General features: G+C 43.6%; 1 protein-coding gene across 2 annotated transcripts in view; it reads right to left on the reverse strand.

Moving 5' to 3' along the window:
• LOC139394124 (xylosyl- and glucuronyltransferase LARGE1) overlaps positions 1-27,654 on the reverse strand; it is a 153,088-nt gene that overhangs the window by 47,972 nt on the left and 77,462 nt on the right. For both annotated transcript variants that reach the window (XR_011629803.1, XM_071142155.1), the window contains exons 4-6: positions 24,900-24,982; positions 16,959-17,082; positions 12,887-13,058 (exon numbers count right to left, since the gene is read on the reverse strand). Coding sequence is in view for 1 of the 2 variants with exons in the window: in XM_071142155.1 (XP_070998256.1) it covers positions 12,887-13,058; positions 16,959-17,082; positions 24,900-24,982 (379 nt within the window). In the remaining variant the exon portion in view is untranslated. The remainder of the gene's footprint in view (positions 1-12,886; positions 13,059-16,958; positions 17,083-24,899; positions 24,983-27,654) is intronic.

Raw genomic sequence — 27,654 nt, forward strand, 5'->3', positions numbered from 1 at the left:
AGTGACACGCAGATGAATCAAACAAACGTCTCTCCCTTTACAGATGCATTCCTTCTAAACAGAGGCTTTTCACTGCGGAAATGATCAACTTCTAGTCTGGAGGATGTAGATCCCAAACCACTGTTGTCAAAACCCTCCTCTTCAAGTCAGCCAGACAAGACAAGGGGAAAGGAAACACAAAACAACTAAATCAATACAATCATTTTATCAGCTTCAACAAAGATGGGTCTCTCTGTGCCACTTCGAGAGCAGACGAGATGAAAACAACCTCCCCATTTTATAATCCGCCCCAATTCTCCAACCCCCTTTTCAGAAAGACTTCCCAGAGCTTGTCTCATATTTTCTAGAAGTTTCCAGTCCCCCCGTCCACATATTCAGTACAGTAACTTTTCTTCTTCTCTTCACAGACAATTAACTTGTATTGTTACTGGTTAGTGGATATTGATCCTCCAATCAGAGATGTTGGCATTGTGATGTCATTGTTACTGGTTAGTGGATATTGATCCTCCAATCAGAGATGTTGGCATTGTGATGTCATTGTTACTGGTTAGTGGATATTGATCCTCCAATCAGAGATGTTGGCATTGTGATGTCATTGTTACTGGTTAGTGGATATTGATCCTCCAATCAGAGATGTTGGCATTGTGATGTCATTGTTACTGGTTAGTGGATATTGATCCTCCAATCAGAGATGTTGGCATTGTGATGTCATTGTTACTGGTTAGTGGATATTGATCCTCCAATCAGAGATGTTGGCATTGTGATGTCATTGTTACTGGTTAGTGGATATTGATCCTCCAATCAGAGATGTTGGCATTGTGATGTCATTGTTACTGGTTAGTGGATATTGATCCTCCAATCAGAGACGTTGGCATTGTGATGTCACCCCCCCCCCCCCCCCCAGACCAAAATTAGACTCAATAACTTATATATATAGATTAGCAGTTGAGACAGAGAAAATACAGTCACAAAATCTTTGTCCCAAATGGCTCCCTACTCCCTACATAGTGCACCACAGACCCTATGGATCCCGGTCTAAAGTAGTGCACTATAGTTGACCACAGATCCTATGGATCCCAGTCTAAAGTAGTGCACTATAGTTGACCACAGATCCTATGGATCCCAGTCTAAAGTAGTGCACTATAGTTGACCACAGATCCTATGGATCCCAGTCTAAAGTAGTGCACTACAGTTGACCACAGACCCTATGGATCCCAGTCTAAAGTAGGGCACTACAGTTGACCACAGACCCTATGGATCCCAGTCTAAAGTAGTGCACTATAGTTGACCACAGACCATATGGATCCCAGTCTAAAGTAGTGCACTATAAAGGGAATAGGGTGCCATTTGGGATTCAGACTAAGATAACAGAATGCATGGTGTATCTATTGGCAGTCTTCTTTAGACAGTGATTCTTAGCAGGGAATCCATACGCTATCTTCTACCAGTAGAGGGAACTTATCACATCTTCATTACATGTGGAGAAGAATAGAGAGAGACAAAGAGAGAGACAGAGAGAGAGAGAGAGAGGGACAGGGAGAGAGACAGAGAGAGACAGAGAGAGAGAGAGAGACAGGGAGAGACAGAGAGACAGAGAGACAAAGAGAGACAGAGAGACAAAGAGAGAGAGAGAGAGACAGAGAGAGACAGAGACAAAGAGGGAGACAAAGAGAGACAGAGAGAGACAGAGAGACAAAGAGAGACAGAGAGACAAAGAGACAGAGAGAGCGAGGGACAGGGAGAGAGACAGAGAGACAAAGAGAGACAGAGAGAGACAAAGAGAGACAGAGAGAGACAGAGAGAGAGGGAGACAAAGAGAGACAGAGAGAGGCAGGGAGACAAAGAGAGACAGAGAGACAAAGATAGACAGAGAGAGAGAGAGAGATAGAGAGAGGGAGACAGAGAGAGAGAGCGCGAGAGAGACAGAGAGAGAGAGAGGGACAGGGAGAGAGAGAGAGAGAAACAGAGATCTGTGGGTCTGGTAGTTTTCTCGAGGTCTACTGCTGCTGACAGATGAATGATAATGTCCAAGGTCACCAGAGACAATGAGGCAGACGTCCACAGGCTCACGCATTACACCCATCTACAGCTTCCTTCACTTGTTCCCAGAAACCACCACCATGTCCACCATGAACAGCTTCCTTCACTTGTTCCCAGAAACCACCACCATGTCAACCATCTACAGCTTCCGTCACTTGTTCCCAGAAACCACCACCATCTACAGCTTCCTTCACTTGTTCCCAGAAACCACCACCATCTACAGCCTCCTTCACTTGTTCACAGAAACCACCACCATGTCCTCCATCTACAGCTTCCTTCACTTGATCCCAGAAACCACCACCATGTCCACCATCTACAGCTTCCTTCACTTGTTCCCAGAAACCACCACCATGTCCTCCATCTACAGCTTCCTTCACTTGTTCCCAGAAACCACCACCATGTCCACCATCTACAGCTTCCTTCACTTGTTCCCAGAAACCACCACCATGTCCACCATCTACAGCTTCCTTCACTTGTTCCCAGAAACCACCACCATGTCCACCATCTACAGCTTCCTTCACTTGTTCCCAGAAACCACCACCATGTCCACCATCTACAGCTTCCTTCACTTGTTCCCAGAAACCACCACCATGTCCACCATCTACAGCTTCCTTCACTTGTTCCCAGAAACCACCACCATCTACAGCTTCCTTCACTTGTTCCCAGAAACCACCACCATCTACAGCCTCCTTCACTTGTTCCCAGAAACCACCACCATCTACAGCCTCCTTCACTTGTTCCCAGAAACCACCACCATCTACAGCTTCCTTCACTTGTTCCCAGAAACCACCACCATGTCCACCATCTACAGCTTCCTTCACTTGTTCCCAGAAACCACCACCATGTCCACCATCTACAGCTTATTTCACTTGTTCCCAGAAACCACCACCATGTCCACCATCTACAGCTTCCTTCACTTGTTCCCAGAAACCACTACCATCTACAGCTTCCTTCACTTGTTCCCAGAAACCACCACCATGTCCTCCATCTACAGCTTCCTTCACTTGTTCCCAGAAACCACCACCATGTCCACCATCTACAGCTTCCTTCACTTGTTCCCAGAAACCACCACCATGTCCACCATCTACAGCTTCCTTCACTTGTTCCCAGAAACCACCACCATGTCCACCATCTACAGCTTCCTTCACTTGTTCCCAGAAACCACCACCATCTCCACCATCTACAGCTTCCTTCACTTGTTCCCAGAAACCACCACCATCTACAGCTTCCTTCACTTGTTCCCAGAAACCACCACCATGTCCTCCATCTACAGCTTCCTCCACTTGTTCCCAGAAACCACCACCATCTACAGCTTCCTTCACTTGTTCCCAGAAACCACCACCATCTACAGCTTCCTTCACTTGTTCCCAGAAACCACCACCATGTCCTCCATCTACAGCTTCCTTCACTTGTTTCCAGAAACCACCACCATGTCCTCCATCTACAGCTTCCTTCACTTGTTCACAGAAACCACCAAAACATCCACAGCCTGAAGGTGAAAGACTTCAGAAAGTACCAGAGGACGAGACAAAGCCAACTAGCGGGCGGAGACAAACCTGTCCTTCCTTCCCTCTTCCAGTACCAGAGGACGAGACAAAGCCAAAGCCAACTAGCGGAGACAAACCTATCCTTCCTTCCCTCTTCCAGTACCAGAGGACGAGACAAAGCCAACTAGCGGAGACAAACCTGTCCTTCTTTCCCTCTTCCAGTACCAGAGGACGAGACAAAGCCAACTAGCGGGCGGAGACAAACCTGTCCTTCCTTCCCTCTTCCAGTACCAGAGGACGACACAAATACAACACTATCCCCTATGTAGTGCACTACATTGGACCACGATCCATAGGGAATAGGGTGCCATTTTTGGTGGGGACACAAGCTAAGTGAGGGAACACCTCGTACACTTAAAGACACTAATACAGCTAAGTGTTCATACGTCAAGTGCCTGCCTGCCTGCCTGCCTGCCTGCCTGCCTGCCTGCCTGCCTGACATTAGAGGGTGTGAATGGTAGGGATGACAGAGGGTGTGAATGGTAGGGATGACAGAGGGTGTGAATGGTAGGGATGACATTAGACTGGGTGTGAATGGTAGGGATGACAGAGGGTGTGAATGGTAGGGATGACATTAGAGTGGAAGTAGCAGTCAGTCACTAAAACAACAGAGGAAGTAGCAGTCAGTCAGTAAAAAAACAGAGGAAGTAGCAGTCAGTCAGTAAAACCAGAGGAAGTAGCAGTCAGTCAGTAAAACCACAGAGGAAGTAGTAGTCAGTCAGTAAAACCACAGAGGAAGTAGCAGTCAGTCTTTAAAACAGAGGAAGTAGCAGTCAGTCAGTAAAACAGAGGAAGTAGCAGTCAGTCACTAAAACAGAGGAAGTAGCAGTCAGTCAGTAAAACAGAGGAAGTAGCAGTCAGTCAGTAAAACAGAGGAAGTAGCAGTCAGTCAGTAAAACAGAGGAAGTAGCAGTCAGTAAAACAGAGGAAGTAGCAGTCAGTCAGTAAAACAACAGAGGAAGTAGCAGTCAGTCACTAAAACAACAGAGGAAGTAGCAGTCAGTCACTAAAACAACAGAGGAAGTTGCAGTCAGTCAGTAAAACAGAGGAAGTAGCAGTTAGTCAGTAAAACAACAGAGGAAGTAGCAGCAGTCAGTAAAACCACAGAGGAAGTAGCAGTCAGTCAGTAAAACAACAGAGGAAGTAGCAGTCAGTCACTAAAACAACAGAGGAAGTAGCAGTCAGTCAGTAAAACAGAGGAAGTAGCAGTCAGTAAAACAGAGGAAGTAGCAGTCAGTCAGTAAAACAACAGAGGAAGTAGCAGTCAGTCTTTAAAACAGAGGAAGTAGCAGTCAGTCAGTAAAACAGAGGAAGTAGCAGTCAGTAAAACAGAGGAAGTAGTAGTCAGTCAGTAAAACAACAGAGGAAGTAGCAGTCAGTCAGTAAAACAGAGGAAGTAGCAGTCAGTAAAACAGAGGAAGTAGTAGTCAGTCAGTAAAACAACAGAGGAAGTAGCAGTCAGTCAGTAAAACAACAGAGGAAGTAGCAGTCAGTAAAACAACAGAGGAAGTAGCAGCCCATCAGTAAAACAACAGAGAGGAAGTAGCAGTCAGTCAGTAAAACAGAGGAAGTAGCAGTCAGTCACTAAAACAGAGGAAGTAGCAGTCAGTAAAACAGAGGAAGTAGTAGTCAGTCAGTAAAACAACAGAGGAAGTAGCAGTCAGTCAGTAAAACAACAGAGGAAGTAGCAGTCAGTCAGTAAAACAACAGAGAGGAAGTAACAGTCAGTCAGTAAAACAGAGGAAGTAGCAGTCAGTCAGTAAAACAGAGGAAGTAGCAGTCAGTCACTAAAACAGAGGAAATAGCAGTCAGTCACTAAAGCAGAGGAAGTAGCAGTCAGTCAGTAAAACAACAGAGGAAGTAGCAGTCAGTCAGTAAAACAACAGAGGAAGTAGCAGTCAGTCACTAAAACAGAGGAAGTAGCAGTCAGTCACTAAAACAGAGGAAGAAGCAGTCAGTCAGTAAAACAGAGGAAGTAGCAGCCAGTCACTAAAACACAGGAAGTAGCAGTCAGTCAGTAAAACAGAGGAAGTAGCAGTCAGTCAGTAAAACAGAGGACGTAGCAGTCAGTCACTAAAACAGAGGAAGAAGCAGTCAGTAAAACAACAGAGGAAGTAGCAGCCAGTCACTAAAACAGAGGAAGTAGCAGTCAGTCAGTAAAACAGAGGAAGTAGCAGTCAGTCAGTAAAACAGAGGAAGTAGCAGTCAGTCACTAAAACAGAGGAAGAAGCAGTCACTCTTTAAAACAGAGGAAGTATCAGTCAGTCAGTAAAACAACAGAGGAAGTAGCAGTCAGTAAAACAACAGAGGAAGTAGCAGTCCGTCAGTAAAACAACAGAGGAAGTAGCAGTCCGTCAGTAAAACAACAGAGGAAGTAGCAGTCCGTCAGTAAAACAACAGAGGAAGTAGCAGTCAGTCAGTAAAACAACAGAGGAAGTAGCAGTCAGTAAAACAACAGAGGAAGTAGCAGTCAGTCAGTAAAACAACAGAGGAAGTAGTAGTCAGTAAAACAACAGAGGAAGTAGCAGTCAGTAAAACAACAGAGGAAGTAGCAGTAGATAATAAAGCAGTGGAATGTCTGTTGGTTCTTCTAGAGACTTCACCATGTGGCTGTTTGTAGCTGCTGCTGTTTAATCCAGTTAAGTAATGGAGGATTTGGAGAGTCTGTGTGTGTGTGGATTTAGAGTGGACAGTATCCATCAGAGTGGTCCTTGTCCTCCCTGCTAATACCAGTGATCAACGAGATGAAGAAAACACATTCTGAGACAGCTTGGGCCTCCAACCGGATTGGAGGAGAAGATCAAAGGACCCGCCCTTAAAACCTTCCCCATACAGATAGAAACAGTTTACTGTGTTTGTAAGACGTTGTTGGCACTTTCTCAATTTGTCTCAATGTCCGAAAACTGCTAGTATCCTCTGTCCTCGCCTCCTTCTCACACCGGATTGGAGGAGAAGATCAAAGGACCCGCCGTTAAAACCTTCTCCTGCAATGTGCTCTGAGGAGACGGCAGGGACAGAGGAAGTGAGGATTGGAGGAAAAGACAAATAGGGAAAGAGTATCAGAGAAAATGTTTTTCAAGAAATTTACTTTGAAGTCTTTAAAGTAACCTGCCTGACACTACATAATATATACTGGACTAGTCAGTCTACTGAGAATTAAATATAAACTGGACTAGTCAGTCTACTGAGAATAAAACACATACTGGACTAGTCAGTCTACTGAGAATAAAACACATACTGGACTAGTCAGTCTACTGAGAATAAAACACATACTGGACTAGTCAGTCTACTGAGAATAAAACACATACTGGACTAGTCAGTCTACTGAGAATAAAACACATACTGGACTAGTCAGTCTACTGAGAATAAAACACATACTGGACTAGTCAGTCTACTGAGAATAAAACACATACTGGACTAGTCAGTCTACTGAGAATAAAACACATACTGGACTAGTCAGTCTACTGAGAATAAAACACATACTGGACTAGTCAGTCTACTGAGAATAAAACACATACTGGACTAGTCAGTCTACTGAGAATAAAACACATACTGGACTAGTCAGTCTACTGAGAATAAAACACATACTGGACTAGTCAGTCTACTGAGAATAAAACACATACTGGACTAGTCAGTCTACTGAGAATAAAACACATACTGGACTAGTCAGTCTACTGAGAATAAAACACATACTGGACTAGTCAGTCTACTGAGAATAAAACACATACTGGACTAGTCAGTCTACTGAGAATAAAACACATACTGGACTAGTCAGTCTACTGAGAATAAAACACATACTGGACTAGTCAGTCTACTGAGAATAAAATATATACTGGACTAGTCAGTCTACTGAGAATAAAATATATACTGGACTAGTCAGTCTGCTGAGAATAAAACACATACTGGACTAGTCAGTCTACTGAGAATAAAGCACATACTGGACTAGTCAGTCTACTGAGAATAAAACACATACTGGACTAGTCAGTCTACTGAGAATAAAATATATACTGGACTAGTCAGTCTATTGAGAATAAAATATATACTGGACTAGTCAGTCTACTGAGAATTAAATATAAACTGGAATAGTCAGTCTACTGAGAATAAAATATATACTGGACTAGTCAGTCTACTGAGAATTAAATATAAACTGGAATAGTCAGTCTACTGAGAATAAAACACATACTGGACTAGTCAGTCTACTGAGAATAAAACACATACTGGACTAGTCAGTCTACTGAGAATAAAACACATACTGGACTAGTCAGTCTACTGAGAATAAAACATAGTGTCTTCTGTAATTATGGGGATAGTGAAGCATGATATCCTTATTTTGGCTCTATACTCCAAAGGTTTGGATTTGATCATAGAATGACTATGAGGTGAAAGGTCAGACTGTCAGCTTTCATTTGAGGGTATTTCCATCCATATCGGGTGAACCGTTTTGAAATTTACAGCACTTTATGTACATAGTCTACTATTTAAAGGGAGCAAAACTATTGGGACAAATTCACTTCTGTGTATTAAAGTAGTAAAAAGATAAATATTGAATCCCATATTCATAACACACAACGACTACCAACTTGTTGGATACATTTGATGTTAGTTTTGGTTTGTTTTTTTTCCAGATTATTTTGTTTCTCAATAGAAATAAACGGTCAATAATATATTGGTGTCATTTTGGAATCATTTTTATTACAAAATGTAAAAAAAAAAATGTGAATAATGTTTCTAACCACTTCTACATAGATGTGGATGCTACCATGGTTACGGATAATTCTGAATTAAATCGTGAGTAATGATGCCTGAGACTGTTAAGACGTACAAACAGACATTGCAAACCTCCCCCGTTGTTATTGTATCAGCGTCTATGTTGTTATGCTACAAAACGGACCATGAGGTTCATTTCAGGGTGTTGTTTATACGTATCAGTTGAGATGCGAGCACCACTACTATATTTAGTCATTTGACTGACGGACGCCGGTCTGTGACTCTGGGCCTATAACACCACAGGATTAAATCTCCCCAAGCTGTTCACAGGTCGTTTAACCATCTAGTTTCCAAAACATCAACATCGGTTAAATAACGTTTAAAAAAAAAATGTTTTCATTCCGTTACTAAAGTAACAGTCCTGGCTGAGCCCCATATAAGAGTTCACCGTGGCCCCTTCGCTGTTATAATGTAGTAGTGTAGACTGCAGTCAGACATCTGGCTAGGTTTCTTCCCAAACAACAACCTACAGTCTGAGACATCTAGCTAGGTTTCTTCCCAAACAACAACCTACAGTCTGAGACATCTAGCTAGGTTTCTACCCAAACAACAACCTACAGTCTGAGACATCTGGCTAGGTTTCTTCCCAAACAACAACCTACAGTCTGAGACATCTAGCTAGGTTTCTTTCCAAACAACAACCTACAGTCTGAGACATCTAGCTAGGTTTCTTTCCAAACAACAACCTACAGTCTGAGACATCTAGCTAGGTTTCTTCCCAAACAACAACCTACAGTCTGAGACATCTAGCTAGGTTTCTTTCCAAACAACAACCTACAGTCTGAGACATCTAGCTAGGTTTCTTCCCAAACAACAACCTACAGTCTGAGACATCTAGCTAGGTTTCTACCCAAACAACAACCTACAGTCTGAGACATCTAGCTAGGTTTCTACCCAAACAACAACCTACAGTCTGAGACATCTAGCTAGGTTTCTACCCAAACAACAACCTACAGTCTGAGACATCTAGCTAGGTTTCTACCCAAACAACAACCTACAGTCTGAGACATCTAGCTAGGTTTCTACCCAAACAAGCATTTAGAGACCCAGCAGGGGGCTGTAGGGGCAGTTAGAGACAGAGACCCAGCAGGGGGCTGTAGGGGCAGTTAGAGACCCAGCAGGGGGCTGTAGGGGCAGTTAGAGACCCAGCAGGGGGCTGTAGGGGCAGTTAGAGACCCAGCAGGGGGCTGTAGGGGCAGTTAGAGACCCAGCAGGGGGCTGTAGGGACAGTTAGAGACCCAGCAGGGGGCTGTAGGGACAGTTAGAGACCCAGCAGGGGGCTGAAGGAGCAGCACTAGATACCTGAATCTATAGAGCTAGTTTTACCTCTTTGCCTGAACATTCACAATGACAAGCTACCATCTGCATACTGTCTCCTGGGTAAAAGAAAGCGTGGGAGGCGGAGACTTCAATATTAGACTTTCAGAATCCTAAACCACCAATCACTGTTAATCCAAACCAATGTGCCTGCGATACGCTGCTTAAGAATCCCTGCTTGGGAAAGAATGATTGGCTGGCTAGATGGAACAGAGAGTGGTTTGAATTCTAATTGAACTGTAAGTAGTTCTGAATTCTAAACATTAAAATAGAATACATTATGGTAATTACAATTCTTTTTTGATGTCACAATTCAGTGTAGGCACTGTAGGTGATTTGTGCTATAGTGGTTTGAAACACCTAATGGAATTGTAAGTAGTTCTGAATTCATTAAAATAGCAAAGTGGTAAGAATTTAAGTTTCAGCACTGTAGGTGGTTCTACTTCAAAAACGGGATAAAACCACAGGTTTAAAATAGGGAGTACTAAGCATCTAACACGTTGCTGTACACCTGTGAATGTGCAAGAATCCATGTGGCACTCTAATGGCACTAATGGCACTCTATTCCCTATATATTGCACTACTTTATAGCACCCTATTCCCTATATAGTGCACTACTTTATAGCACCCTATTCTCTATATAGTGCACTACTTTTGTCCAGGGCAAATGAGGCTTTGGGCAAAAGTAGTGCACTATATATGGTAGTGCACAGCCATTTGGGCTGCATTGTCAGTATGTGAGCATTCAGTGGGTGGGAGGGGGGGGGACAGCTAACTGAATGGGTGAGGGGTAGAAAGGACAAGCTAACTGAATGGGTGAGAGGTAGAAAGGACAGGCTAACTGAATGGGTGAGAGGTAGAAAGGACAAGCTAACTGAATGGGTGAGAGGTAGAAAGGACAGCTAACTGAATGGGTGAGAGGTAGAAAGGACAGGCTAACTGAATGGGTGAGAGGCAGAAAGGACAGGCTAACTGAATGGGTTGGGAGGTAGAAAGGACAGCTAACTGAATGGGTTGGGAGGTAGAAAGGACAGGCTAACTGAATGGGTGAGAGGTAGAAAGGACAGGCTAACTGAATGGGTGAGAGGCAGAAAGGACAGGCTAACTGAATGAGTGAGAGGTAGAAAGGACAGGCTAACTGAATGGGTGAGGGGTAGAAAGGACAGGCTAACTGAATGGATGAGGGGTAGAAAGGACAGCTAACTGAATGGGTGAGAGGTAGAAAGGACAAGCTAACTGAACGGGTGAGAGGCAGAAAGGACAGGCTAACTGAACGGGTGAGAGGTAGAAAGGACAGCTAACTGAATGGGTGAGAGGTAGAAAGGTCAGGCTAACTGAATGGGTGAGAGGTAGAAATGACAGGCTAACTGAATGGGTGAGGGGTAGAAAGGACAGCTAACTGAACGGGTGAGAGGTAGAAAGGACAGCTAACTGAATGGGTGAGAGGTAGAAAGGACAGGCTAACTGAATGGGTGAGAGGTAGAAATGACAGCTAACTGAATGGGTGAGGGGTAGAAAGGACAGGCTAACTGAATGGGTGAGGGGTAGAAAGGACAGCTAACTGAATGGGTGAGGGGTAGAAAGGACAGCTAACTGAATGGATGAGAGGTAGAAAGGACAGCTAACTGAATGGGTGAGAGGTAGAAAGGACAGGCTAACTGAATGGGTGAGAGGTAGAAAGGACAGGCTAACTGAATGGGTGAGAGGCAGAAAGGACAGGCTAACTGAATGGGTGAGAGGTAGAAAGGACAGGCTAACTGAATGGATGAGAGGTAGAAAGGACAGGCTAACTGAATGGGTGAGAGGTAGAAATGACAGCTAACTGAATGGGTGAGGGGTAGAAAGGACAGCTAACTGAATGGGTGAGAGGTAGAAAGGACAGGCTAACTGAATGGGTGAGAGGTAGAAATGACAGCTAACTGAATGGGTGAGGGGTAGAAAGGACAGCTAACTGAATGGGTGAGAGGTAGAAAGGACAGGCTAACTGAATGGGTGAGAGGTAGAAAGGACAGGCTACCTGAATGGGTGAGGGGTAGAAAGGACAGCTAACTGAATGGATGAGAGGTAGAAAGGACAGCTAACTGAATGGATGAGAGGTAGAAAGGAAAACAGTGTTGAAACTGAAGTCCCCTAGAATGGACTGTAACAGGGTTGAAACTAAAGTTAATGAACAGGGTGGGGAATGAACAGGGTGGGTGTTGGCTAGTTGTGAAGCATAATGTGAACTGTTAATGAAGATTGATCCAAAGCCCATCCAAAGGTAATACACAGTGGGCCAGAAAGGGAGTCATTAATCTCTGGAGTCCACCTCCTCCCTCCCCCCAACCTCCCTCTTCCTCCTCACAGAACAATAAGCAAATCATCAATTTAATTTAAATTCACGTCCTGAATAGACTACTCAATTAGGAACCAAACGTAGCCTAGTGGTTGGAGCGTTGGGTCAGTAACCAGCAGGTAGCCTAGTGGTTGGAGCGTTGGGCCAGTTACCGGAAGGTTGCTGGATCGAATCCCCGAGCTGACAAGGTAAAGAAATCTGACGTTCTTCCCCTGAGCAAGGCAGTTAACCCACTCTTCCCCGGGCCCTGAACAAGGCAGTTAACCCACTGTTCCCCGGGCCCTGAGCAAGGCAGTTAACCCACTGTTCCCCGGGCCCTGAACAAGGCAGTTAACCCACTGTTCCCCGGGCCCTGAGCAAGGCAGTTAACCAACTGTTCCCCGGGCCCTGAACAAGGCAGTTAACCCACTGTTCCCCGGGCCCTGAGCAAGGCAGTTAACCCACTGTTCCCCGGGCCCTGAGCAAGGCAGTTAACCCACTGTTCCCCGGGCCCTGAGCAAGGCAGTTAACCCACTGTTCCCCGGGCCCTGAACAAGGCAGTTAACCCACTGTTCCCCTGAACAAGGCAGTTAACCCACTGTTCCCCGGGCGCTGAAGACGTGGATGTTGACTAAGGCAGCCCCCCCGCACCTCTCTGATTCAGAGGGGTAAATGAGGAAGACACACTTCAGTTGAATACATTTAGTTGCACAACCGACTAGGTATCCCCCTTTCCCAAACAGAAGAAAACTTACTTGAAACAGGGAGGGACTAACTGACCTTGTCCAATAAGAAACACTCATTTTAGTTTTGCTAGTGGGTCCTAATGAATACAACCCCCTTAGCAGAAGCAACAGGAAGCACAATTACACCCCAACAGGAAAGGATGTAGTCGCCTCACCTTTGAACTTGTGGAAGACGGCCCAGAGCTCAGCGATGTCCGTAGCGAAGGTGATATCTGTGTCCAGGACGATGACTTTCTGCAGGTCTGGGGGTAAGGTCTTGGTGAGCACCAGCTTCATCAGACCGTAGATACCGGAGTAATGCTTGTTGGGGATCCACGACACCTCAGCCTGACAGAAGAGAAGGAGGTAGAGGGTTAACAGACACGAACCAGACAGTCTTGTTGAGGAACCATGAAACCTCCGGTATCAACAGACACTAACCAGACAGTCTTGTTGAGGAACCATGACACCTCAATCCAGATTAACAGACACGAACCAGACAGTCTTGTTGAGGAACCATGACACCTCAGTCCAGATTAACAGACACTAACCAGACAGTCTTGTTGAGGAACCATGACACCTCAGGTATCAATAGACACGAACCAGACAGTCTTGTTGAGGAACCATGACACCTCAGTCCAGATTAACAGACACGAACCAGACAGTCTTGTTGAGGAACCATGACACCTCAGTCCAGATTAACAGACACGAACCAGACAGTCTTGTTGAGGAACCATGACACCTCAGTCCAGATTAACAGACACTAACCAGACAGTCTTGTTGAGGAACCATGACACCTCAGGTATCAATAGACACAAACCAGACAGTCTTGTTGAGGAACCATGACACCTCAGTCCAGATTAACAGACACGAACCAGACAGTCTTGTTGAGGAACCATGACACCTCAGTCCAGATTAACAGACACTAACCAGACAGTCTTGTAGAGGAACCATGACACCTCAGGTATCAATAGACATGAACCAGACAGTCTTGTTGAGGAACCATGACACCTCAGTCCAGATTAACAGACACGAACCAGACAGTCTTGTTGAGGAACCATGACACCTCAGTCCAGATTAACAGACACGAACCAGACAGTCTTGTTGAGGAACCATGACACCTCAGTCCAGATTAACAGACACTAACCAGACAGTCTTGTTGAGGAACCATGACACCTCAGGTATCAATAGACACGAACCAGACAGTCTTGTTGAGGAACCATGACACATCAATCCAGATTAACAGACAGTCTTGTTGAGGAACCATGACACCTCAGTCCAGATTAACAGACACGAACCAGACAGTCTTGTTGAGGAACCATGACACCTCAGTCCAGATTAACAGACACGAACCAGACAGTCTTGTTGAGGAACCATGACACCTCAGTCCAGATTAACAGACACTAACCAGACAGTCTTGTTGAGGAACCATGACACCTCAGTCCAGATTAACAGACACGAACCAGACAGTCTTGTTGAGGAACCATGACACCTCAATCCAGATTAACAGACACGAACCAAACAGTCTTGTTGAGGAACCATGACACCTCAGTCCAGATTAACAGACACGAACCAGACAGTCTTGTTGAGGAACCATGACACCTCAATCCAGATTAACAGACACGAACCAGACAGTCTTGTTGAGGAACCATGAAACCTCCGGTATCAACAGACACGAACCAGACAGTCTTGTTGAGGAACAATGACACCTCAATCCAGATTAACAGACAGTCTTGTTGAGGAACAATGACACCTCAATCCAGATTAACAGACAGTCTTGTTGAGGAACCATGACACCTCAGTCCAGATTAACAGACACGAACCAGACAGTCTTGTTGAGGAACCATGAAACCTCCGGTATCAACAGACACGAACCAGACAGTCTTGTTGAGGAACAATGACACCTCAATCCAGATTAACAGACAGTCTTGTTGAGGAACCATGACACCTCAGTCCAGATTAACAGACACTAACCAGACAGTCTTGTTGAGGAACCATGACACCTCAGTCCAGATTAACAGACACGAACCAGACAGTCTTGTTGAGGAACCATGACACCTCAGTCCAGATTAACAGACACGAACCAGACAGTCTTGTTGAGGAACCATGACACCTCAATCCAGATTAACAGACACGAACCAGACAGTCTTGTTGAGGAACCATGAAACCTCCGGTATCAACAGACACGAACCAGACAGTCTTGTTGAGGAACAATGACACCTCAATCCAGATTAACAGACAGTCTTGTTGAGGAACAATGACACCTCAGTCCAGATTAACAGACAGTCTTGTTGAGGAACCATGACACCTCAGTCCAGATTAACAGACACGAACCAGACAGTCTTGTTGAGGAACCATGAAACCTCCGGTATCAACAGACACGAACCAGACAGTCTTGTTGAGGAACAATGACACCTCAATCCAGATTAACAGACACGAACCAGACAGTCTTGTTGAGGAACCATGACACCTCAGTCCAGATTAACAGACACGAACCAGACAGTCTTGTTGAGGAACCATGACACCTCAGTCCAGATTAACAGACACTAACCAGACAGTCTTGTTGAGGAACCATGACACCTCAGGTATCAATAGACACGAACCAGACAGTCTTGTTGAGGAACCATGACACATCAATCCAGATTAACAGACAGTCTTGTTGAGGAACCATGACACCTCAGTCCAGATTAACAGACACGAACCAGACAGTCTTGTTGAGGAACCATGACACCTCAGTCCAGATTAACAGACACGAACCAGACAGTCTTGTTGAGGAACCATGACACCTCAGTCCAGATTAACAGACACTAACCAGACAGTCTTGTTGAGGAACCATGACACCTCAGTCCAGATTAACAGACACGAACCAGACAGTCTTGTTGAGGAACCATGACACCTCAATCCAGATTAACAGACACGAACCAAACAGTCTTGTTGAGGAACCATGACACCTCAGTCCAGATTAACAGACACGAACCAGACAGTCTTGTTGAGGAACCATGACACCTCAATCCAGATTAACAGACACGAACCAGACAGTCTTGTTGAGGAACCATGAATCCTCCGGTATCAACAGACACGAACCAGACAGTCTTGTTGAGGAACAATGACACCTCAATCCAGATTAACAGACAGTCTTGTTGAGGAACAATGACACCTCAGTCCAGATTAACAGACAGTCTTGTTGAGGAACCATGACACCTCAGTCCAGATTAACAGACACGAACCAGACAGTCTTGTTGAGGAACCATGAAACCTCCGGTATCAACAGACACGAACCAGACAGTCTTGTTGAGGAACAATGACACCTCAATCCAGATTAACAGACAGTCTTGTTGAGGAACCATGACACCTCAGTCCAGATTAACAGACACTAACCAGACAGTCTTGTTGAGGAACCATGACACCTCAGTCCAGATTAACAGACACGAACCAGACAGTCTTGTTGAGGAACCATGACACCTCAGTCCAGATTAACAGACACGAACCAGACAGTCTTGTTGAGGAACCATGACACCTCAATCCAGATTAACAGACACGAACCAGACAGTCTTGTTGAGGAACCATGAAACCTCCGGTATCAACAGACACGAACCAGACAGTCTTGTTGAGGAACAATGACACCTCAATCCAGATTAACAGACAGTCTTGTTGAGGAACAATGACACCTCAGTCCAGATTAACAGACAGTCTTGTTGAGGAACCATGACACCTCAGTCCAGATTAACAGACACGAACCAGACAGTCTTGTTGAGGAACCATGAAACCTCCGGTATCAACAGACACGAACCAGACAGTCTTGTTGAGGAACAATGACACCTCAATCCAGATTAACAGACAGTCTTGTTGAGGAACCATGACACCTCAGTCCAGATTAACAGACACTAACCAGACAGTCTTGTTGAGGAACCATGACACCTCAGTCCAGATTAACAGACACGAACCAGACAGTCTTGTTGAGGAACCATGACACCTCAGTCCAGATTAACAGACACGAACCAGACAGTCACCTCAGTCCAGAGTAACAGACAGTCTTGTTGAGGAACCATGACACCTCAGTCCAGATTAACAGACAGTCTTGTTGAGGAACCGTGACGCCTCAGTCCAGATTAACAGACAGAAACAGGATGAACAGAGGATGTGTGTGTTTGAGGAGGTCAGATGGAGAAAGACGAGGTACAGAATCTCTCATGTTGACAACAGAAGGAGTAGTGGGGGGGGGGGAAGTCGGCTGTAGATGTGTCTCACCTTGAGTTCGTCTGCATCGTAGAAGTCCACCCTGACAGCAGGGACCATCCAGGTACGGAACAGAGAGGCTAGGATCTGCTGGGCTGTAGAGTCCGTTATGATGTGGAAGTGGAGAGGGTTTCGCCTGCAAGAGACACACACACACACACGCACGTGCACGCGCACACACACACACAGAGGGATAAGGTGAGACTCAGAGCATAAGCGCAATACTTTAAAGTATATTTAGAAAACAACATGAAACATCAATATAAACACACAGAACAACATGAAACCTCTGGATATAAACACACAGAACAACATGAAACATCAATATAAACACACAGAACAACATGAAACCTCTGGATATAAACACACAGAACAACATGAAACATCAATATAAACACACAGAACATGGAACCTCTGGATATGAACACACAGAACAACATGAACCCTCTGGATATGAACACACAGAACAACATGACAATTAGGGAGATGATAAACAGTAATCTCTCTAATATATCTTCTGCTCAGATAACACGTCTATAACATGATGTATCTGCTCAGATAACACGTCTATAACATGATGTATCTGCTCAGATAACACGTCTATAACATGATGTATCTGCTCAGATAACACGTCTATAACATGATATATCTGCTGCTCAGATAACACGTCTATAACATGATATATCTGCTCAGATAACACGTCTATAACATGATGTATCTGCTCAGATAACACGTCTATAACATGATATATCTGCTCAGATAACACGTCTATAACATGATATATCTGCTGCTCAGATAACACGTCTATAACATGATATATCTGCTCAGATAACATGTCTATAACATGATGTATCTTCTGCTCAGATAACATGTCTATAACATGATGTATCTGCTCAGATAACACGTCTATAACATGATATATCTGCTCAGATAACACGTCTATAACACGTCTATAACACGTCTATAACATGATATATCTGCTTAGATAACACGTCTATAACATGTCTATAACATGATATATCTGCTTAGATAACACGTCTATAACATGTCTATAACATGATATATCTGCTTAGATAACACGTCTATAACACGTCTATAACACGTCTATAACATGATATATCTGCTCAGATAACACGTCTATAACACGTCTATAACACGTCTATAACATGATATATCTGCTCAGATAACACGTCTATAACATGATATATCTGCTCAGATAACACGTCTATGACATGATATATCTGCTGCTCAGATAACACGTCTATAACATGATATATCTGCTCAGATAACACGTCTATAACATGATGTATCTGCTGCTCAGATAACATGTCTATAACATGATATATCTGCTCAGATAACACGTCTATAACATGATGTATCTGCTCAGATAACATGTCTATAACATGATATATCTGCTCAGATAACACGTCTATAACATGATATATCTGCTCAGATAACACGTCTATAACATGATGTATCTGCTGCTCAGATAACACGTCTATAACATGATATATCTGCTCAGATAACACGTCTATAACATGATATATCTGCTCAGATAACACGTCTATAACATGATGTATCTGCTCAGATAACACGTCTATAACATGATATATCTGCTCAGATAACACGTCTATAACATGATATATCTGCTCAGATAACACGTCTATAACATGATGTATCTGCTCAGATAACATGTCTATAACATGATATATCTGCTGCTCAGATAACACGTCTATAACATGATGTATCTGCTCAGATAACATGTCTATAACATGATATATCTGCTGCTCAGATAACACGTCTATAACATGATGTATCTGCTCAGATAACATGTCTATAACATGATGTATCTGCTCAGATAACACGTCTATAACATGATGTATCTGCTCAGATAACACGTCTATAACATGATATATCTGCTGCTCAGATAACACGTCTATAACATGATATATCTGCTCAGATAACACGTCTATAACATGATGTATCTGCTCAGATAACGTCTATAACATGATATATCTGCTGCTCAGATAACACGTCTATAACATGATATATCTGCTCAGATAACATGTCTATAACATGATGTATCTGCTCAGATAACACGTCTATAACATGATGTATCTGCTGCTCAGATAACACGTCTATAACATGATATATCTGCTCAGATAACACGTCTATAACATGATGTATCTGCTCAGATAACACGTCTATAACATGATGTATCTGCTGCTCAGATAACACGTCTATAACATGATATATCTGCTGCTCAGATAACACGTCTATAACATGATATATCTGCTCAGATAACATGTCTATAACATGATGTATCTGCTCAGATAACACGTCTATAACATGATGTATCTGCTGCTCAGATAACACGTCTATAACATGATATATCTGCTCAGATAACACGTCTATAACATGATGTATCTGCTCAGATAACACGTCTATAACATGATGTATCTGCTGCTCAGATAACACGTCTATAACATGATATATCTGCTCAGATAACATGTCTATAACATGATGTATCTGCTCAGATAACATGTCTATAACATGATGTATCTGCTCAGATAACACGTCTATAACATGATATATCTGCTCAGATAACACGTCTATAACATGATATATCTGCTCAGATAACACATCTATAACATGATATATCTGCTGCTCAGATAACATGTCTATAACATGATATATCTGCTCAGATAACACGTCTATAACATGATGTATCTGCTCAGATAACATGTCTATAACATGATGTATCTGCTCAGATAACACGTCTATAACATGATATATCTGCTCAGATAACACGTCTATAACATGATATATCTGCTCAGATAACACGTCTATAACATGATATATCTGCTGCTCAGATAACACGTCTATAACATGATATATCTGCTCAGATAAAACGTCTATAACACGTCTATAACACGTCTATAACATGATGTATCTGCTCAGATAACACGTCTATAACATGATATATCTGCTGCTCAGATAACACGTCTATAACATGATATATCTGCTCAGATAACACGTCTATAACATGATATATCTGCTCAGATAACACGTCTATAACATGATATATCTGCTGCTCAGATAACACGTCTATAACATGATGTATCTGCTCAGATAACACGTCTATAACATGATGTATCTGCTCAGATAACACGTCTATAACATGATGTATCTGCTCAGATAACACGTCTATAACATGATATATCTGCTCAGATAACACGTCTATAACATGATATATCTGCTCAGATAACACGTCTATAACATGATGTATCTGCTCAGATAACACGTCTATAACATGATATATCTGCTGCTCAGATAACATGTCTATAACATGATGTATCTGCTCAGATAACACGTCTATAACATGATATATCTGCTCAGATAACACGTCTATAACATGATGTATCTGCTGCTCAGATAACACGTCTATAACATGATATATCTGCTCAGATAACATGTCTATAACATGATGTATCTGCTCAGATAACATGTCTATAACATGATGTATCTGCTCAGATAACACGTCTATAACATGATGTATCTGCTCAGATAAAACGTCTATAACATGATATATCTGCTCAGATAACACGTCTATAACATGATGTATCTGCTCAGATAACACGTCTATAACATGATGTATCTGCTCAGATAACACGTCTATAACATGATGTATCTGCTCAGATAACACGTCTATAACATGATGTATCTGCTGCTCAGATAACATGTCTATAACATGATGTATCTGCTCAGATAACACGTCTATAACATGATATATCTGCTGCTCAGATAACACGTCTATAACATGATGTATCTGCTCAGATAACATGTCTATAACATGATGTATCTGCTCAGATAACACGTCTATAACATGATGTATCTGCTCAGATAAAACGTCTATAACATGATATATCTGCTCAGATAACACGTCTATAACATGATATATCTGTTCAGATAACACGTCTATAACATGATGTATCTGCTCAGATAACACGTCTATAACATGATGTATCTGCTCAGATAACACGTCTATAACATGATATATCTGCTCAGATAACACGTCTATAACATGATGTATCTGCTCAGATAACACGTCTATAACACGTCTATAACATGATATATCTGCTCAGATAACACGTCTATAACACGTCTATAACATGATATATCTGCTCAGATAACACGTCTATAACATGATGTATCTGCTCAGATAACACGTCTATAACACGTCTATAACACGTCTATAACATGATATATCTGCTCAGATAACACGTCTATAACACGTCTATAACATGATATATCTGCTCAGATAACACGTCTATAACACGTCTATAACACGTCTATAACATGATATATCTGCTCAGATAACACGTCTATAACATGTCTATAACATGATAAATCTGCTCAGATAACACGTCTATAACATGATGTATCTGCTCAGATAACACGTCTATAACACGTCTATAACATGATATATTTGCTCAGATAACACGTCTATATGTGTATTGAGCTGTGAGAGCTTGAGAGGAGAAAACACACACACACACACACACACACACACACACACACACACACACACACACACACACACACACACACACACACACACACACACACACGACAGGGAGCTCTCTACACCAACATGAGATTGATTTGTATTAACAGAAATGGACGAGGAAGGGGCCTACTTTGTCTCTGATCCAACAGAACCGTAGGAAACACCTAGTGATGCCCTCAACAGAACCGTAGGAACACCTACAGACAGAATCACAACCAGTGTTTTGGTCTCTGCTCTGGGTTGTCAGACAGAATCACAGCCAGTGTTTTGGTCACTGCTCTGGGCTGTCAGATAGAATCACAGCCAGTGTTTTGGTCTCTGCTCTAGGCTGTCAGACAGAATCACAGCCAGTGTTTTGGTCTCTGCTCTGGGTTGTCAGACAGAATCACAGCCAGTGTTTTGTTCTATGCTCTAGGCTGTCAGACAGAATCACAACCAGTGTTTTGGTCTCTGCTCTGGGTTGTCAGACAGAATCACAGCCAGTGTTTTGGTCTCTGCTCTAGGCTGTCAGACAGAATCACAGCCAGTGTTTTGGTCTCTGCTCTAGGCTGTCAGACAGAATCACAGCCAGTGTTTGTATTGCCTCGGGTCTCTGTTCTGGGCTGTCAGACAGAATCACAGCCAGTATTTGGTCTTGCCTCGGGTCTCTGCTCTGGGCTGTCAGACAGAATCACAGCCAGTGTTTGGTCCTACCTCGGGTCTCTGCTCTAGGCTGTCAGACAGAATCACAGCCCTGGGGGGTAATAAATCCTGTCACATAAAGCCCAGATACAAGGTCTAGACCCAGGATGACATTCAAAAGGGATGACAGGATAAACTCCTCGGCTATAATCGATTCCATTCAGAATATTCTTCAAAAAGAGACTGTGTATTTCTGGGGTGAAATATCTCGCTTGGCTCTGTAGACGGGAAGCTGTTATGACATAGCAGATGACATCATGTATTAACCTAAACAATGTGTCTGATCCACACAGAATAACAATGTGTCTGATCCACACAGAATAACAATGTGTCTGATCCACACAGAATAACAATGTGTCTGATCCACACAGAATAACAATGTGTCTGATCCACACAGAATAACAATGTGTCTGATCCACACAGAATAACAATGTGTCTGATCCACACAGAATAACAATGTGTCTGGTCCACACAGAATAACAATGTGTCTGATCCACACAGAATAACAATGTGTCTGATCCACACAGAATAACAACGTGTCTGATCCACACAGAATAACAACGTGTCTGATCCACACAGAATAACAATGTGTCTGATCCACGCAGAATAACAATGTGTCTGAACCACACAGAATAACAATGTGTGTGATCCACACAGAATAACAATGTGTCTGATCCACACAGAATAACAATGTGTCTGATCCACACAGAATAACAATGTGTCTGATCCACACAGAATAACAGCGTGTCTCATCCACACAGAATAACAATGTGTCTGATCCACACAGAATAACAATGTGTCTGATCCACACAGAATAACAATGTGTCTGATCCACACAGAATAACAATGTGTCTGATCCACACAGAATAACAATGTGTCTGATCCACACAGAATAACAATGTGTCTGATCCACGCAGAACAACAATGTGTCTGATCCACACAGAATAACAGCGTGTCTCATCCACACAGAATAACAATGTGTCTGATCCACACAGAATAACAATGTGTCTGATCCACACAGAATAACAATGTGTCTGATCCACACAGAATAACAATGTGTCTGATCCACACAGAATAACAATGTGTCTGATCCACGCAGAATAACAACGTGTCTGATCCACACAGAATAACAACGTGTCTTATCCACACAGAATAACAACGTGTCTGATCCACACAGAATAACAATGTGTCTGATCCACACAGAATAACAATGTGTCTGATCCACACAGAATAACAATGTGTCTGATCCACACAGAATAACAATGTGTCTGATCCACACAGAATAACAATGTGTCTGATCCACGCAGAATAACAATGTGTCTGATCCACACAGAATAACAACGTGTCTTATCCACACAGAATAACAACGTGTCTGATCCACACAGAATAACAATGTGTCTGATCCACACAGAATAACAACGTGTCTGATCCACACAGAATAACAATGTGTCTGATCCACACAGAATAACAACGTGTCTGATCCACACAGAATAACAACGTGTCTTATCCACACAGAATAACAACGTGTCTGATCCACACAGAATAACAAGGTGTCTGATCCACACAGAATAACAACGTGTCTGATCCACACAGAATAACAACGTGTCTGATTCACACAGAATAACAACGTGTCTGATCCACACAGAATAACAACGTGTCTGATCCACACAGAATAACAATGTGTCTGATCCACACAGAATAACAATGTGTCTGATCCACACAGAATAACAACGTGTCTGATCCACACAGAATAACAATGTGTCTGATCCACACAGAATAACAACGTGTCTGATCCACACAGAATAACAATGTGTCTGATCCACACAGAATAACAATGTGTCTTATCCACACAGAATAACAACGTGTCTGATCCACACAGAATAACAATGTGTCTGATCCACACAGAATAACAACGTGTCTGATCCACACAGAATAACAACGTGTCTGATCCACACAGAATAACAGCGTGTCTGATCCACACAGAATAACAACGTGTCTGATCCACACAGAATAACAATGTGTCTGATCCACACAGAATAACAACGTGTCTGATCCACTAACTAATACATCAAACTGTAGAACCCAGTTCCCTACATTTGAACATTAAAAATTGTTTTTATCAAGCAAAACTGTGCTACGTTTTATCTCTGGGACCGTCAGGATGACAAATCAGAGCCAGATTACTGAATATAAGTACATTATTTACCTTCAGAGGTGAATGTGTCAAACCAGTTGATGTGATAAAAGTGCTTTGTTGTTGTGGACTCTCCTCAAACAATAACATGGTATTTGTTCACTGTAATAGCTACTGTAAATTGGACAGTGCAGTTAGATTAACAAGAATGTTAAGCTTTCTGCTCGTATGAGACATGTCTATGTCCCGGAAAGTTGGCTGTTGTTTACAACATCATTCTAGTCACGTTAGCAACAACCGCACCGGTTTAGGGACACCCATCCTGTAGTTAAGGTAGAAGTGTTTAGAAATGTATTCTGTTCTTATTTACAATAAAATCTCACGCACGCACACGCACGCACACGCGCACGCACACACACACACAGAGCTAGGGGGTTCACTGAGGTGGTGGCGTTGCCATGCAACCGAGAGTAGGCGGCAGCATATTCAGACTGCTGAGAGAAGAGGGCTGCAGACAGGCCCAGCTGTGTGTGTGTGTGTGTGTGTGTGTGTGTGTGTGTGTACCTACCTGTGAAAAAGGACTGACTTGACGAGTGTCACCACATCACGACTGGCGTTGTACCCGGCACACACGATGGCCACGTGAATGGTCTGAGAGGAGAGAGAGAGAACGGAAGAGAGAGACAGCGGGGGAGAGAGAGAGAGGGAAGAGAGGGGGAGAGAGAGAGAGAGAGAGAGAGAGAGAGAGAGAGAGAGAGAGAGAGAGAGAGAGAGAGAGAGAGAGAGAGAGAAAGAGGGGGGAGGGACAGAGAGAGAGAGAGAGAGAGAGAGAGAGAGAGAGAGAGAGAGAGAAAGAGGGGGGAGGGACAGAGAGAGAGAGAGAGAGAGAGAGAGAGAGAGAGAGACAGAGAGAGAGAGAGAGAGAGATACACAGAGAGAGAGAGAGAGACAGAGAGAGAGAGAGAGAGAGAGAGACAGAACGGAAGAGAGAGAGAGAGAGATCGAGGTAGGTAGAGAGAGCGGGAGGGAGAGAGAGAGAGAGACAGAGAGAAAATAATATTATTTTCTACAAAGTCCAACATGATTTGTCCTCTGCTTGTAGCAGTAACAGAACCCCTTATCACATGTCTCTGAACACTAAGCACCATTTAGTTAGGCAATTATTTCAGAGGGAATAGTGTTTATCCCACATCAAGACTAAATCCCACATTAGAACCCACTATATAGTAGCACCAGGGGAAGAATACAGTATGTGGACTAGATCAAGCCCAGGGTTATTCATCTACTGCCCTCTAGGAACCAATCAGTTAGCACGAGGCTAAAGCCCTTTATACATGGGGGGTTGTACATTTGGTCACAGTATTGTATTGAACATTCGTTTCAGGACTGAGTGTTGTCCTCAATGCTATTGTCTTGACGCGGATGAAGATTTAAACAAAACTGCATTACAGGGCTGCTTGGGAAATACAAGGATATTTCTAAAAAGGAGTCAAATCATTGGTAGGAAAAACATTTTGTCATCGTTGTGATGACGCCAGATTGACTTTAGACGCAGTATAACGTTAGCCAGCTAACTGAGATCGAGGGGACAACAGTAACTTAGCTAGCTGACATTAGCATCGTCTACTGTTGGGCCTCGCGTCTACTGCTGGGCCTCACGTCTACTGCTGGGCCTCACGTCTACTGTTGGGCGTCAGTTGGGCCTCACGTCTACTGCTGGGCCTCAGTCTACTGTTGGGCATCAGTTGGGCCTCACATCTACTGTTGGGCCTCGCGTCTACTGTTGGGCCTCGCGTCTACTGCTGGGCCTCGCGTCTACCGCTGGGCCTCGCGTCTACCGCTGGGCCTCACGTCTACCGCTGGGCCTCACGTCTACCGCTGGGCCTCACGTCTACTGTTGGGCCTCACGTCTATTGTTGGGCCTCGCGTCTACTGCTGGGCGTCAGTTGGGCCTCACGTCTACTGCTGGGCCTCAGTCTACTGTTGGGCGTCAGTTGGGCCTCACATCTACTGTTGGGCCTCGCGTCTACTGTTGGGCCTCGCATCTACCGTTGGGCCTCGCATCTACTGTTGGGCCTCGCGTCTACTGTTGGGCCTCGCGTCTACTGCTGGGCCTCACCTCTACTGTCGGGCCTCACCTCTACTGTCGGGCCTCACCTCTACTGTCGGGCCTCACCTCTACTGTCGGGCCTCACGTCTACTGTCGGGCCTCACGTCTACTGTTGGGCATCAATCTGCTGCTGGGTCTCAGTCTACTGCTGGGCCTCAGTCTACTGTTGGGCCTCAGTCTACTGTTGGGCCTCAGTCTACTGCTGGGCCTCAGTCTACTGCTGGGCCTCAGTCTACTGCTGGGCCTCAGTCTACTGCTGGGCCTCAGTCTACTGTTGGGCCTCAGTCTACTGTTGGGCCTCAGTCTACTGCTGGGTCTCAGTCTACTGTTGGGCCTTACGTCTACTGTTGGGCATCAATCTGCTGCGGAGTCCGTAGAACGGTAAAAACAATGGTAACGACGAGACGGAGAGGAGCAACACACACATCAACAGGGAGTCTAAATGCACAGCACTGCTCCTGTTGTCCTGTTGAGTTGAAAGATTCATATATTTGGCAACCTTATATGACTCTTATATGACTCCTAAATGACTCTTATATGACTCCTAACTGACTCTTATCTGACTCCTAAATGAATCCAACTTAAGTCCATTTCAGTCTCATTTCTACTGATGTGAAAGAAGAGTTTCTACAGCCTGTTCCAGCATCTCTCCTCTCTTCTTAAATCATTTCTTCCATCTCTCCTCTCTTCTTAAATCATTTCTTCCATCTCTCCTCTCTTCTTAAATCCTTTCTTCCATCTCTCCTCTCTTCTTAAATCCTTTCTTCCGTCTCTCCTCTCTTCATAAATTCTTTCTTCCGTCTCTCCTCTCTTCTTAAATCCTTTCTTCCGTCTCTCCTCAAATCATTTCTTCCATCTCTCCTCTCTTCTTAAATCCTTTCTTCCATCTCTCCTCTCTTCTTAAATCCTTTCTTCCGTCTCTCCCCTCTTCTCAAATCATTTATTCAGTCTCTCCTCAAATAATTGATTCTCTAAATGCCTGTAGTAGGGTGTTATCACCCAATCAGAGGGTCGTTGTAAAGCTGGGAGGAGGAGTGACTAAGACAGGGTCCTCATAGTTTCATCTCTCAAATAAATAAAACATCTCTGGTCCTTCTCTACAAACTCTGTTAGTTCATTATCTATAGTCTTCTCTACAAACACACACTGTTAGCCTGTTAGTTCATTATCTATAGTCTTCTCTACAAACACACACTGTTAGCCTGTTAGTTCA

The sequence above is a fragment of the Oncorhynchus clarkii genome, unplaced genomic scaffold (genome assembly GCF_045791955.1).
Source record: "Oncorhynchus clarkii lewisi isolate Uvic-CL-2024 unplaced genomic scaffold, UVic_Ocla_1.0 unplaced_contig_13468_pilon_pilon, whole genome shotgun sequence".
Lineage (NCBI taxonomy): Eukaryota > Metazoa > Chordata > Actinopteri > Salmoniformes > Salmonidae > Oncorhynchus > Oncorhynchus clarkii.